Source organism: Heteronotia binoei, chromosome 10 (genome assembly GCF_032191835.1).
Source record: "Heteronotia binoei isolate CCM8104 ecotype False Entrance Well chromosome 10, APGP_CSIRO_Hbin_v1, whole genome shotgun sequence".
In the NCBI taxonomy this organism is placed as follows: domain Eukaryota; kingdom Metazoa; phylum Chordata; class Lepidosauria; order Squamata; family Gekkonidae; genus Heteronotia; species Heteronotia binoei.
In genome coordinates, this window is record NC_083232.1 from 33,118,915 (window position 1) to 33,134,143 (window position 15,229).

A 15,229-nucleotide genomic window follows, 5' to 3' on the forward strand; every position below is an offset into this window, starting at 1 on the left:
TTGAATGTAGGATGGTAAGGAAAGACTATCTAACAGAACTTTCTGGAGATTAGTATACAGTTGGCAGTTCAATAAGATATGCTGGATGGAATCCGGCAAGCTTGACCCGAATAGACAATGTCTCTCGCTAAAGGGGACTTGAAGAAATCTCCCAAAGAGAACATTGGAGGGCAATGCATTCATCCTAGCCAGCATAAAAGCTCTCCGATGTTGCGAATTATCTAGTTCAGGTAAATATTTGGCCATTATCCTAGCCGTCTGATCAAGTCCAAGTGAGGCAGGAGAGCAGGTATAAAATTGGACAGGACACAGTTTATAAGATTCTAGATCTAAGATCCTCTGTTTGATAAATCTAAAATTATAAGATTCATCAGATAAAAATAGATAATCAATTGCAATTCCCATGTGTTTGAGCTAGGTAGGTGGGGCTGAGAGAGCTCTTTCAAGAACTGCTCTTGGGAGAGCTGCTCTTTCAAGAACTGTGAGTGTCACTCACCCACCCAGCTGCTACACATGGAGAAGTGAGGAATCAAGCCCAGTTCTCCAGATTAGAGTCCAGGGCTTATAACCACTACGTCACACTGGCTCTCTGAGCAGCACAAGGCTCTCCAGCCATCTTCCATGGTACAGTGAGAATTCAAATCTGGGTCCAGAAGATCCTAGCCCAACACTCTAATCACTACAACACACTGGATCTTATGTATATCCCTTCGTGGACAAATTAAACCAATCAACCAGAAAAAGCTTCCTCCATCTCTTTGCTTGTTATGCAATGCGTCTGGACTTGAATTATTGCTCTTCTAAAGCCCAGAGTTCATGCTGGATTTGAGCGCGACGCTGGCTGAAGCAGCATCCCTTTCCCCTAGGCCTTTGCCCTCGGCACAGTGTCTCTGCGCGGGTGGCAGCAGCCCTGTGAGTCCCATGAGAAAGTGCTTCGGCCTCTGCCAGCATCATATTTTAAAACAACTCTCACTTTCAGCCATCGGTATTTTGCAGAACGTACGCCAACACAGCCCAACCCAACATTCAACAGAAACAAGCAGCAGTTCTTTCCTTGGAATGTGTCATTTCCGCCAGTAGATGGTGGACACTTCATATCGCAATGCTCATTCCCCTCCCAAATCTGGAAACAACCAAGCATGCACACACACCACTGCCCAGGTAGCCTAAATGCGTGCATCGCGTGTAAGACTTATGCAGCTGAATATATAAACCTGAGGGTCGACGTTCTTTGCACAAGCTAACGGCAATACGCTTAGCCACGGACTGTACCACTCTAGGCAGCAGAGGGGGGAACCGCATGTTTGAACGTTCCATCCGCACATCGGAGAGGGCACATTGAGCAGAGATTTCCTGCCTGATATTTTTTTACTTCTTCCTGTGTACGGCAGTTGACTGTGTGGTCGCAGCTGCACAAAGGCGCTTCGGTTCCACCCCTCTCGCACGACTAACAGTCCAAAGCAGTAGCGGGAAAAGCCTGGCCGCCTGGGTCGCTTCAATGAATGAATGACCACACTTGCTCTTAGTTTTCCAGCCCCAGCTCCGCGGAAGTCGGCGCCGCAATGAATGCAAGGCCAGTTACTCGCACGGGCGTTGCAGGCAGCCTGAATCAGTTCAGCCCCATCAAGCAAATGCGTGACTGGATGGGCACCAGGAGCCGCTGGGGCTCCGAGGGATCCCCACGTCGGGCAGGTTGCTGCTTCTTGGATTGGGCAGGGGGTGAGGCTGAAGGGAGAGAAACCCTCGGCGTTGCCTGCTGGGAAAGAACCCAGCCGGAGAACTCTTCGGAGCTTTTGGGGGGAGTCGAGGGACGCGAGGCAGCAGCCGGCCCGCGGGAGGCTGAAGCCCCAGCGCGCAGCCTCTCCGCTGAGCGCCGAAAAGAGCTCTTCCTTCTTGCCGGGCCTCTTTCGCCAGCTGCGGCTCCTTCGCCTTTCCTCCAGCCTCAGCGTAGCGCCGCCTCCTTCTCCTCCTCCCTCCCTCCCCTCCTCCTGGCGCTGGGGCTTGTTGGCAGCCCGCGACATCCGAGCCGAGAGGAAAAAAGAAGGCCGAGCGGAGTCCCACGCTTTCCCTCCAAATCTCCGATTTCCTCCTCCTCCTCTCCTTCCGAGGCTCCGGCCAGCCCCTTTCGGAAGATGGCCGGGCTGAACAGCAAGATTAGCTCCGCAGAGGCAGCGGCGCCGGGACGCAGCGGCCGAGGGGTCGTGGTAAATGAACAAAAAAATCCCCCTCCCGTAGCCAGCAGCTGGTGCAAAGCCCGGCTCCCTCCCGGAGCCTTTGGGGGGGCTCTGCCATCCCGCCCGGCCACTCTCCGTATCTTCTTCCTCGGGTCCCTTCTCCCTCCCATCCATCACTGTTTCATAACAGTACTTTTATCAGATTCTCTCCTCTCCCCGCCCCGCCCCGGAAAAACAAATTACGCCTGAACGGAATCGAGTTTAGTCTTCGAAGGTGCATATTGGTTTCACTTAAAGCCTATGACGCACCGCCTTAACTTTCTTTAACTACCTTTGACACAACGCAGAAGCAGTAAAAAATGGTGGATAATGGGGCCGCCCCGCTTTCTTCATTACATGCTTATCTGCACGGATTCTAATCTGTGGTGCTGACTGCATTCCGGGGATGGCATTGACGTTAATGTTCATACGAATTAACGCTAAGAATACAAGAGTTTTGTCATTCCTGAAGTCTCATTCCTGTGATCTTATCCCATCTTACAGTTGCTGCTACCTCGTGTTATAGATGTATGCTCTTTGAACAGTCACAGGGCAGATGGAACTTTCTTCCAGCACTGAATTTCCAGGCTTGTGAGAAAGTTACAGATGTTTACTTTCTAATTCTCACACAGTTGTTAAAACACTTGGTGAGAGGATGACAGTGCATACCATACAATCCCAAACAACATCCTGCTCCTCATACAAAAAAAATCACATTTTCCTTTCTTGTAAATACTTTGGATGAACAGCGGGGTTCCTGTACTGGCATCCACAAATCTATGTTATCTTCACCCAGGATTGCTTATTCTGGGAGAAGCAACAATCTCCCTTTTAGTAGACATCCTGATTAGGAGATACACAACAAGGTGATTACAAAGAGTGTGAAGGCACGGTGCTAAGATCTTGCATTGCAGAAGGCTGCTTTCAGTGCAAAGGTATGTTGTTCACACCACAGGTAGTGAGCATCGGTGGCATCAAAACAACACCGTCTGGGAGTCCAGTGTCTCCAGAAATGCATTTTTAAAACTCATATGGCCCAATATCATATGGTCCACACCCTTTCCTCCTCTCCCAAAATAACTTCTTCCAAGAGCCCCCCTCCTGCCCCATGTCTCATGTCTGCTGTTCTTGGGCTGTCTTGTCCCTATGAGGTTAGGATGATGCGAGAGAGATGTTCACACAATGTTCTGCACAGTTTCTTCTCATAGTTTAAGACTGTAAGGCTCCCTTAGTCCACTGGAGAGAGGCTGAGGCACAGTGGTAGAGCACACAATTCATAGGCAGAAAGCCTAGGTTCCACCCCAAGTACCTCCAATTAAAGGCTTTCCAATGGCAGATGCCTCTGCCTGAGCCACCTTGGAGAGTGGTAGCCAGCTGGACTAGAGAACACTGATCCAGATGGTCAGATTCAGTAGAAGGCAGCTGCCTGAGAAATGGGGAAGGGATCTTGTGGGATCTGCTATAGAGGCATGAGAGGTAGCAGATGTCTGAGGCAGCTTGGGGGCGCTCCTAGACCCAGGTCTCCTGTTGGAGAAATAGGTGGCCGGGGGTGCCTTTCAGCAGCTTTGGCTGACGAGCAAGTTGTGGCCTTTCTTGGACAGAAAGGATCTTGCCACTGTAGTGTGCGCCTTGATAACATCTAGATTAGATTGCTACAGTGCATTTTACATGGGGCTGCCCTTGAAGACTGCCCAGAAGCTACAGTTGGTACAGAGTGCTGCAGACAGGATGTTGGTTGGACTGGGTTTTAGAGACCATATCACTCCAGTCTTGTTCCACCTACACTGGCTTCCAGTTTGCTTCCAGGCTCAATTCAGGATGCTGGTACTTACTTTTAAACCCCACACAGTCTAGGACCAATGTGCCTTAAGGACTATGTTCTCTCATATGAGTGGACTTGCTCACTCCAGTCATGCTTGGGAGTTCCTGCCATCCCCTGCCACCTGAACCTAAGCAGGTGATGACCCAAGGAAGGGCTTTCTCCTTTGCAGCTCCAAAACTTTGGAACCTCCTCACCAAGGAGATTCATCTGTCTGTCTCTGTTGGTGCCTTTTGCCAGCAGGTGAAGACTTTTCTGTTTCTTTGGGCATACCCCCACTAACAGTTATCGGCCCTCCTAGTGTTTTTAAAAATGTGTTATTAATTGAATTTTCTAGTTTTAATGCATTTTTACTTATTTAAATGTTTTATTTTAAAAAAAATTGACGTTTTGTGGACCCTGATTCTAAATAAATAAACTGGTTTTCCATTCCATGCCCAAGTTCTGAAATAGTGTTCCTGTACCCCTTTCTTTTTGACACTCAAGCATCTTTCCATCTTTCCTAAAGCAAATCTTCATCGACTGTGGTATGTCATAAATAGTGTGCTTAGGTATGCAATACAAAGCTGGGCAAAGTGCCTATGCTTTCCAGGAGGACTAGATCTTCAGTCTTTAACTGAATTGCCCAGCTTTTGTATCGGATACCTTTATTGGCATATCAGCAATCACAAATAATTGCCCAGCTGATGAAACAGAAATCTTCAGAAAGCACAGGAGTGTTTTATACAGACATTTATGAGAACCTCTCTCAAATGTTATCATCTTTATCCGATTACCAGTATGTTATGATTTATCATTACAAACAAAGTAGTATTCTAACCACAAACTGTTACCCAGATGTACAGCATGAAACAATTTCTGCTAGCATGTTTTTATAAAAGCTGCTCACAGGAAATTTGGCCAAGGCTGGATGCTCTAGACTAGTGTGGGTTTAGTTGGATTTAGAATTGATTATGAATGCTGGAGGACCAGAAGGTTTCCCTGTGCTTGTTAAAATGCCAGAAAGCATAGGCATCTCCAGGTTATTCCCAACAGAATGTTCTGATTGTCTTCTGTGGGAGGTGACTTGGGTAAGGAGGGAATGTGTGAAGGCCTCTTTCCAGATCTTACTCAAGTAGAATCCTGGGGAAAGATGTATCCATGTTCATGTAATTGAGCTCACATACATCCTACCTGTATTGAGTATATCTGTTTGCAAGAAAGAATCAGTGCATGTTTGCTCAGGAGGCCTGAACCTGCTTTTGTAGCTTATGCTTAGCTGTACATCTGTTGACTGTAACATGAGAATTGCTCAATGCCCATACAAAGAACATCCAAGTTTGTACTGTACATGCATCAGGGTGAGAGAGAGAGAGAGAGACTGAGACATAAAGATTTTCTTATTTTCCTTGCTTTTTAAAAAAACGAAATTCCCCAGTTACTAGACTTCATTGTAAAGGATTTGGAAATGGTCAATTGCCTGGATTATTTTCCCACTGTCAAACCTTTTGCCAACAGTTGTTAAAACCATGCAATGCGGCAATAACTTTTGCCCTGCAATTAGAAATTTCTAATGTAATTTGTCTGATTTACAGATTTCAGATGACTGGCCGGGATATAGCTTGGATCTCTTTACGTATCCACAGCACTATTATGGGGATCTTGACTATGTGCTCATTCCACATGGGATCATTGTGGACAGGTGAGGTTCTCTGAGTGTACTCTATGTCATAGCTAAATGTTTTGTGCGTCTCCTACATAGGAAACACCTTATAAATTTGATGGCAGGAACAAATCCATCCCTGACTCAGTAAAAGAATAACATGCTGACTCAGTTAAAACATTGGCATTCCTATTTAGGCCATAATCTTCACCAGAACTATTTGTATATAAGTTGTTGTGTATAAGTTCAATTGAAATTAGTAAGATAAACTTATTAAGATGTAACTAGGACTGAGATGTTGGGTGCCCACTATAGGAATTTCAGTCTTATGATCTGCGCTTGTTAACAAGGTGTTCAAGGTCAAATTCCTCTTCTCACTCTTTTTACTGAACAAGTATGGATGCTGTTCTTTTCGTGGCCAGGGCGACTTCTTTGGATAAGATAGGCACCACATTTTTAGTGGAACAGTTATCACTCTGGGTGAAGCCGACATTGAGCTGTGTGTTTTCAGAACTGAAGCAGTACATTTGTGAATTTAGTTGATGATTAATTGTTTTACAAGCGATGGCAGGAAGGTTCTGCCCTCCCCCTCCCCCCCATTATGGACGTTACTTAATTGCTTTACATTTCCATTTGGCCCTTCATCTACAGAGCTTAGTATTGCATTCATAGCCAAAAACCTGGTGAATTAGCCTAGGGACAGAGAGACTGGTTTAGCTGATATGTAATGGCATCATTTTCATTCTTTACAAGCGATGCTTGGGTTCATGCACCACCTCTGTCCTTTCTCTGTGTGTGCTGTGATCTAACCATTCCACCATTTCACACTTCCCTTCTAGAACAACATTGGAAGCAACAACCAAAGCTACCCTTGTTTTCCAATTCTAGTTTGAAAGGCAAGCGCATAGTGAAATTTGTTTCAGAGAGTAGCCATGCTGGTCTGCAGTAGAATAGCTAGATTCAAGTCCAGTAGATGCCTTAGAGACTAACACAATTTTCAGGGTGTAAACTTCCAAGAGTCAGAGCTCCCTTAGCTCCCCTATCTGATGAAGGGAGTTTTGATTCTTGAAAGCTTACACCCTGAAAATCTTGTTGGGTCTTTAAAGTGCCACTGGGCTTGAGTATAGTGAAATTTGTAACAGCTTGTTGGTTTGTGAAACATGAAAGGAGGGAGGGAATCACGGCACAAGAGAGGGGGTGGAAGTGTGCAAGCCTGAAGCTCCTTCACATAATTTCAGATCGTAATATGAATCAGCCCCACTGTGACTTTCCAAAGCTGTGTTGCTGATTGAACTGACATTCTTACTTCCAAATTTAGCCCTTGAGTGTCTGCACCCTTCAGAGTCTCTTTAAATATAAATGCAAACGCGATGTCTGTTTTATATTTCAGGCTTTTGGAGAATAACTTATTAAATTTTTTAAAATTAATTTTGAGAAGCTCTGACAAAGCATACCTCTGCTGACAGTGAACTGGGGAGTGTGCTCTGAAGCGCTGTCACCAGGAATCACACTCAAAATGCGTTCTACCAGAGATGCTTTGAATTTTAATACAGAAATGGCCTGTGGGCCAAAATGTCACCTGGAATAACTCTAGGTGCTAAATGGCAATGCTCAGAATAGTAACAAGTGCAAGAAAAAGGGAAGATATCTCAAAGATGATGCTTACCTTTTTCTGCTTAAAAATAACATTTTGGGGGTATCACTGCTCTCTGACCAGATAATCCACATATTTTAATTATCTGAAAGTGCAGGTGGGGTTTTTTAAAAAAACTTCATTTTGATGGACCAGTGTTAAAATCCTACTACACACTTTTCAAGTTAATTTAAGGTACTTCTGATGTTGTGTTATCTACATTTTAATGCTGTTGTATTATATGGACATGTATTTTAGTAGTATATCTTAGACAGATTTGTAGTTTTTATTACTGATAGATTTGTGCTTTTTACAATAAACACTGACTGACTGATAAACACAGTTATAATAAACACTGACTGATGTTGTTGTATTTTAATGTTGTGAAAGTTCATGTACGGGAGAAACCACAGAATTCTTACATGCCCAGTGCAGTCCTAAGCAGAGTGGTCTTAGAAAAAGGTGTAACTCAGCAAAGGATTGCACTGACTCTTTTTTTAATCAGCTAGGCTGATTAGATGTGGGAATTACACTGAAGATCTCAGGAGCTTTGGTTGTCTTCTCTGATATAGGCCTTACATCTTTGGCTAGTTTCTGCCTAATTGAAGGGGTCTGCACATGTGTAACTGTACCAGAAGGTGGATGCTGATGTGCTTCTGAATGCAGAATGTTCTCTGTCATCAGTGGATTATTGTCAGTGAGATGTGCATTTGGTCACCACTTTTGGTTGCACATGTCATCCTACATCCAGGTACAGCTCGTCATACGTTGACATCTTGGTTATGTGCAAGCAGAGCTCTATCATGTTGTATATGTGTTTCATTCTTTTGTGTTGTGCCTTAGGATACTTGCATTGCAAAACCTAAGCCTTACTATACATTTGTCCTTAATTTTTGCTTTAGGATAGAGCGTTTGGCCAAAGATATCATGCAAGATATTGGATACAATGACATTGTGGTTCTCTGTGTACTTAAAGGTGGCTACAAATTCTGTGCTGACCTTGTGGAACATATTAAGAATCTCAGTAGAAATTCAGAAAGGTTCATCTCCATGAAAGTTGACTTTGTCAGACTGAAAAGTTACTGTGTAAGTAATGGATTTGCTTTTTTATTTTTGTTAAATCTGCTTTTGGTAACAGCATTTAAATTTGTACACTGGGATTTATTTTGATGTAAAGGGTTTCAGGGTACACTATTACAAACATTTTCTGTGAATGTTGATTCCAAGGGTGTGATAGGTTTTCTCTTTCATAAAGAGAGCATTTATTTTGGAAACGGTGATATTAAGATCATGCTGATTTAATAGGACCTTAAAATCCATTGTCTTGTCTGTAGACTGACCTGTGTGAAACAGAAAAGCAGAAATTCAGCCAATCATAATAAGGGGGGGGGGGGTTAATGCCAGAAAAAATACAGTTCCCAGAGATGCTTGGGTCAGTTTGACCTATTGAAACATCTTTAAGAATGCCATATAGATAAACCAAAGCCAGAGTAACCCAGCCAGCATTCAAAGATTAGTATCACGAATCCAGAGAGACTCTTGAGATTCCCCCCTCCCTCTCAGATAGCATCCTCCATTTCAGCACTGCAGAGCAAATGACTGTTGAAACTGAGGGGGGTTTCCAAAGTGGTTTATCCTGTGGCATGTGGGTTCACAGCTGTTCAAAGAAAAAAAAATGTGAAACATCCCATCAGATTAGCACAAACCCTTGGAGTAAACTTCTTCAGTCTTTTGGATCCTGGCTGCTTTTTAACAGCAGGAAATATCATTGTTTGGGGGAATTGAGAATTGATACAACCGGAATATTGGGCAATGAAGGATCAGTTATCAAAAACATCCAGAAGACATTCCTTTGGCTTGGTTATGTAGGAGATGTGACGCTCTCCTGCCTAACTGAAGAACACATCCTGTTTTCCTGTAAACCATGTGGTGATGAAGGGCGGGTTTCCATACCATTCTTGGTATTGATGCATTGTATTGAAGCAGAACTGATGATTGTATTAAACTGTCTCTGAGAACTCTTCATCTGCTTTGCATGTTAGGTGTCTGACTACACTTCTTCTTGTTTTCATTTTTCTGATTTTTCCCCATTCAATCTTAATGTTTTATTTGCCATTTTATTTTCTTCCATAAAGCCCACGTGATGGGCTTTCTTGCACTGTTTATTTTTTCTCTCTTCTACCTTCCTTCTACTAACCATTTCCTGTTCTCTCTTCCTTAAGGGAGCCCTGCTGCTTTGTGCTCCCTTCACACAGCTGGGGTCTTTCTCTCTCTCCAATTGTTTGTCTCCAAGAGCCACGTCCAAGTCATGTAAATACTGGTGGGATTCTGGTGCATTCCCTTGCTCCCAAGCTCAGCATTCATGGCTAAGAGGTTAGTTCGTCAGAGATGGTGTAAGTGGAAGGGGAAGCTTCTGGGTTCGACCGCTGGGGAAAGTATCTTGCTTTTTATTCCTGTCTGAAGAAAAGCTTTTTTTGGTAGCTCAGAAGCAGTTAGATCCTGATTACGTTTTTTGCTGATGGAAACTGCTTTCATCAGAAGAAGGGGTCAGGGAACAATTGGGGCTGATTTCTCTCTCCCCCTGCTGATTGGCATGCTTCTTTGGGAGGTCCACTGATCTCCTGAAAGTCAGGATTTGGAGGGGTTGGAAAGGCAGAATGGAGGCTGGAAGTTTCCCATCCATGAGCAATGCTGCACTGGCATAGCATAGGACTGGTGTTTGTGTGTGTGTGTTTGTAGGGGAAGGGTAGTTCTACCAGAACTGGCAGAAAATTTCAACTGTTTTTCTAAAAAATATTTTCAGGCTGCCTCACTGATCACGTACACGCACTTGGCTCAGCAGCTGATGAATCAGAGGGCACCTATTAGGTCTCCTGATGATCTGGGAATGAGATGACAGCATAATTCCTGTATTTGCAACATGTGTCTGTGCATCTGTTGATACAACAGTCCCACTCCTTGATAGGTACTGAGTACTGCAAAAGAAACCCCTGGTTTTGCAACCAAAATGATGGGCTCAAATAAAGTTCCATTGTGATAGCAACAGGTTTTCAAGTAGTAACTACATAAAGTCATAGGCTCTATTAAGACATAACAAGCTTCTTTGTCGTTGCAGGAATGAGACTTTGCATTCCTTGTGCTCATATCCTCCCCACCCCTTGTGTGCAACTTGAATATTGAAAACTTCCTGGAATCCAACAGACCACAGTTTGCCTTGTGTCCAAATCTGACAAAATGACATGCCTTGGTTTATCTTCTTGCCTATTCCAAACCATGGTTTAATCTTGGTTTGTAGGAAAGAGAACTGTTTTGTTGGGATAATAAAAAGTGATTCCTTTGGGGAAACCAGGACATTTTTGATAATCTGAGATGCATTTAAGGGAAGAGAGCACATGAACTTGAGGACTTCAAAGCTCATTCTGGTAACAACAAACTGTGGTTTATTGTTGGTCTGTATCTAACCAAATTAAATACATATAGGGGTACTTAAGTGTCCTTAAGGGAGGGGCTGTGATTTCTGCCAATTTCCTTCCTGTCTATGTAGAGTCCCCACTAGAGTGTTAATTCCCCCAGAAACAAAATTTCAGGGGCTCAGTGAGCTACAGATGCAAGGATATATTGGCAGAAATCGCCACTCCCTAAGAAAACTTACAGGGACTGACCTTTCCTTAATATGTAGGCCACTATGTCTGAAAGCTGCCATAGATAAAGCTGAACATATTCTGAGGAAAAGAAGTAAAAAAAAAAACAAGGAAAAAATGTCGAGCAGGAATTCTGTTGGCATTTCTTAACCGTTCTTGAATGAGGAGAAAGGAGCTGCCCTGTTGCATGGTGCTTTGAGAAGATGTTGAGTGATTCAAAGTGGGCAAGGGTTGGGAAAATGTTTTATTGATGAACATATATTAATTAAAACTTAACTAACTAAGCAATGTCAGATTTGTTTTTCCGACTTTCTCATACTCCAGCCTTAGCAGAATCTAGTATTGCTGTGATAAGGGCGACTTCATTTTGGTTCTAGTCTGAACTATCGAAAGCCTCATTTCTGTGCTGTAAATGCAGCCTATGTTCTCTTTGAGGAAGCAATGTGGAGAGTTTCCTCAAAATAACGGAGTGGTTGTGAGGCTTTCCCTTTGGTGTACTGGCTTGCTTACCCTCTGCTGTCTTGGGTGGGTTTGAACCAGCCTCCCTGCCAGCCTCAAAATGGGAAAGAGAGGAAGTTCAGACACCCTAGTCTTCCTTCCCTTCAAGTGAGCACACTTTTGTCCTCTTTTCCTCTCTGGCCCTGTGTGTTCCACCCAGCTTTTCCTTCCTGGCCTGGCTTGGAAGCCTCCCTTATATATCACTCTTGGCCCCACCCCCTGGACCTTGGCTCCAGTCAAGGTTTGGCCCCACTATTGCCCGGAAGTGATAAAAGGAGGGTGAATACTCACTCAGGCCTTTCTACTCTCCCTTATGGGCTTTAAAGGTGTCAGGCCCAGCCTCCTTCCTCACGTTACAGTAACTGTTTTTGGCTTCCGGCCTTCACCTTTGTAGGCCACTGCTGGGCTGTCCAGATCTCCAGCCTCCTCTCTAGCAGTGGTGGTGACCACTATCTGGTTGAGGTCTGTCACATCCTGTCCTGACTTCCCTGTTGCCTTCCTCTCTGCGTAAGGACCCTGAGGGCATTGGGTTGTTTAAAGAAGGGGAATAAGTTAGGGATGGGAGCAAGCCTTGTGCAGTGATGGAAGTTTCAGTAACCACTTCCAGGGCTGCTGAGGAGGTATGAAGGCCCCTTGAAGTAGGCCAAGGCATGTGATTAGATTTTCATGTGATGTTTAGGTTACATCTCTGAGGAAAAAATATTTGTCTGGAAAACTAAGATGGTTGTCAGTAGTGCTAACCTCCTCTGCATGAAATTTCTCTTCCTGAAACTGTTTGGGGTTTTTTTGCTTTTTTTTAAATTATGAGGATGAAGATATTTTGTTAAATTCACTTGTGTGTGACATATAGTCAGTGTTTCCCTAGGCTTGATGTGGCAGTGGTCTTTAGTTCCTGAGTTGGGACCTTCAAGCAGGACATACGCTCTTATAGAGCTGCCAGTATTGTTGCATTTTGGAAGGACTCACATGCATAGGAAGCAATGGTCTCAAGCCTCCTGTCTCTCTTGATGTGTGCATTCAAAGAAGCAGTAGAATGGTAAGAGGAAGCCATTCAGTGGTAACTGAGTGACTCTAACATTTGGCTTGTTCCTCCTTATGGTATACTTTCTAGTGCTTAAGAAGTGTTTCCTGTCCCCCTCTCTCATGGTCTGCTGTTCACAGTCCTGACCATGACCCTGTGAGGTCACAACTTTGCCCCCCTTCCTGTCACATGATTTTGCCAACATGCAATTTCCTGTTAAAGGTAAAGGTAGTCCCCTGTGCAGGCACCAGTCATTTCCAACTCTGGGGTGACGTCGCATCATGACATTTTCACGGCAGACTTTTTATGGGGTGGTTTGCCATTGCCTTCCCCAGTCATCTACACTTTCTCCCCAGCAAGCTGGGTACTCGTTTTACTGACTGGGGAAGGCAATAGTAAACCACCCCATAAAAAAGTCTGCCGTTAAAACATGATCCAATGTCAACCCAGAGTTAGAAATGACTGGTGCTTGCACAGGGGACTACCTTTATCTTTTTAATTTCCTGTTATGTGCTTGCAGTTTACAAGTTGCAGGCCCAATGATTCCCAAGGTTGGAAGGACTGAACACCACTGATTTAGGGGAAAGCAAAGGTTTTGTCTGTCTTTGCCCTTACATTGGGCAACTTCATTGACACAGCTGTTAATACCATTCTTTTGTATTCTGAATGTCTCCAGTTGAATCCTCTGCTCTCTGGAAGAAGCTGTGAAGCAGTGCAACCACTGGGAAAAATCTAAGGAGAATATCTTTTGTATAAACCCCATTGGATGAATGGAAGCTCGTTAGTTTTCTTATGGCTTTTATTCCTTTCACTGGAACTTGTGCAAAAGATAGCTTCGCTAGATTTTGTCCATCGCCTATCACCATATAAACATTTGGGTACTCAAAAAGAAACGTCACAAAATCGGAAATTGGGGTAATAATAACTTCAGTGTGCTTGAGGTTATTTTTGACAGCTATTCATTTTATTTCTAAAGGAGGGAAACAGGCAGTTCCATGTTTTTCATAGGCTCTTGCATCCATTCTAGACTATTTAACAGTGGTTGATTATAGGCTTGAAAATAGCAATTTCAGCTGCTGTTATCAGGAAAGTAACTCTCTATTCCACCCCACTTTATGGGAAATCATCAAAAGAAAGTTAGTTTTCTGATGCCTATATCATGTGGGGAAGTTTAAAAGGTTATGTGGCTTGCTCTTTTAATCCTTTGAGATTCATCAAAATTATTTATGGTATTAGGAACATAACTAATTTTAAAAATGTGATATTCCTCCCTGAATAACAATCCAGACACAATGAGCACATTGATATGTGGACCCAGCAGAATACATTGATGTTATCTGTTTGCTTTTTCTGCATTAAGTTATTTGAATTTTTATTTTATAATCATTCATTCTCAACGCCGTTGCCACCAACAGAAAAATCTGTGCGGCAAAACACTGGAAATGAACAACAGTGCTATCATTGTTATTTGTCACAAAGCGGAATGTTTTTAGGGAATCTGATGCCCTTTGGTAAGAAATTCCAGTCAATTTACATATTGGAAATATACAGGACATAATGACATCGGAGGCTTTATTAAATTTTTGTGCTGAACTAGAGACCTGGAAGATAAAGGTTAGTTCAACAGACTGAATGGCTCAAACCAATATCAGAAATTCTGCCTGTTTTTTGGACTCCTTCCTGTGACTCTCCATCACCAAGCCTATAATGGCCCTTTTGTCTCTCCTCTCGCTTCCTGCCAATGGCCTGCATTTTCTACTGTCGGCAGATTCTGCCTGAGTTTTGTTCCACTTTCTCCTTGGGCAGCAACTCCCTGCCTGGGACATTCTCCAAGGCTTCTTTCCATCCCATCCAGGACTCCTTTAATTGGTGCTTCTTATATTACATCCTACCTTTGACCCTTCCCCCTAGTCACCGTGCTTCCTGGCCCTCTTCCTATGCAGCAGTCCTGTTGCGTTCAAGTCAACATGCATAGGATCAGAGTGCTGTAGGATTCCCCTCCCATACCAGCCAGCACTCAGAGGAGCGGATGCTGTAGCTAAGAATGTCTGTCCTCATGGACAGAACTAATTACTTCCAACTGGGAGACCATCCATGGTTCCTTCCTTCCTGGCATGGAAGCTCTCCAAAGAACACTTGATCGCTGTTGGGCTGCTAATTTATAAATGTGGTGGTGTTCATTTGGAATGGGACGGAAGTGAACTACATAGGGCTGAGAACATTTCTCATGCTAAGTAACCACAATAAAAGCAGATCAGAAGCAACTCTCTAACAAATGTGGACTAAGGATGCTTCCCTTCCATGTCACTTGACTTCATTCAGTACAGTAGGGGAAAGTTGTTCTTGTTAGGATCACTGAACACGACCGTATCCAGGGAGGATGCTTGTCCCATGTTGTCGATTATCCACACCCATTTGGCATGGAAATAGAGCTCATGACCTTCCCTGTTTGCAAAACAGCACACATAGGCTTCTAGCGCCTGGGTTTAAAAAGAAAAACTATTAATTCAATGGTTAAAGGGTTTTACTCAGGAAAGAGCCAGGGTTCGAGCATTCTGTTCTTTGCGCTTTCATATCTGTGGCTGAAGTGGTGATTTGTGCTGTCTTCGTTCACAGTATGTGGCCCTGGATTAATTACAGATTGGCGCCGGCCTGATGGAATGCTTTCCTGTAAACCCAGAGGCCAGTGTTTTGCACTGATTTTAAAATGCATTTTAGAAGGAGGAGAGGAGGGCAGGAAAAGCCAGTTAGTGCAGAATTTG

General features: G+C 43.8%; 1 protein-coding gene across 1 annotated transcript in view; it reads left to right on the plus strand.

The window, feature by feature from the left end:
• The first annotated feature begins 2,027 nt into the window (after positions 1–2,027).
• The window catches only part of PRTFDC1 (phosphoribosyl transferase domain containing 1), a 62,622-nt gene continuing 49,420 nt past the window's right edge, over positions 2,028–15,229 (plus strand). Inside the window, exons 1-3 of the mRNA XM_060248346.1 lie at positions 2,028–2,204; positions 5,607–5,713; positions 8,210–8,393. Coding sequence (XP_060104329.1) covers positions 2,133–2,204; positions 5,607–5,713; positions 8,210–8,393 — 363 coding nt within the window. The 5' untranslated portion in view covers positions 2,028–2,132. The remainder of the gene's footprint in view (positions 2,205–5,606; positions 5,714–8,209; positions 8,394–15,229) is intronic.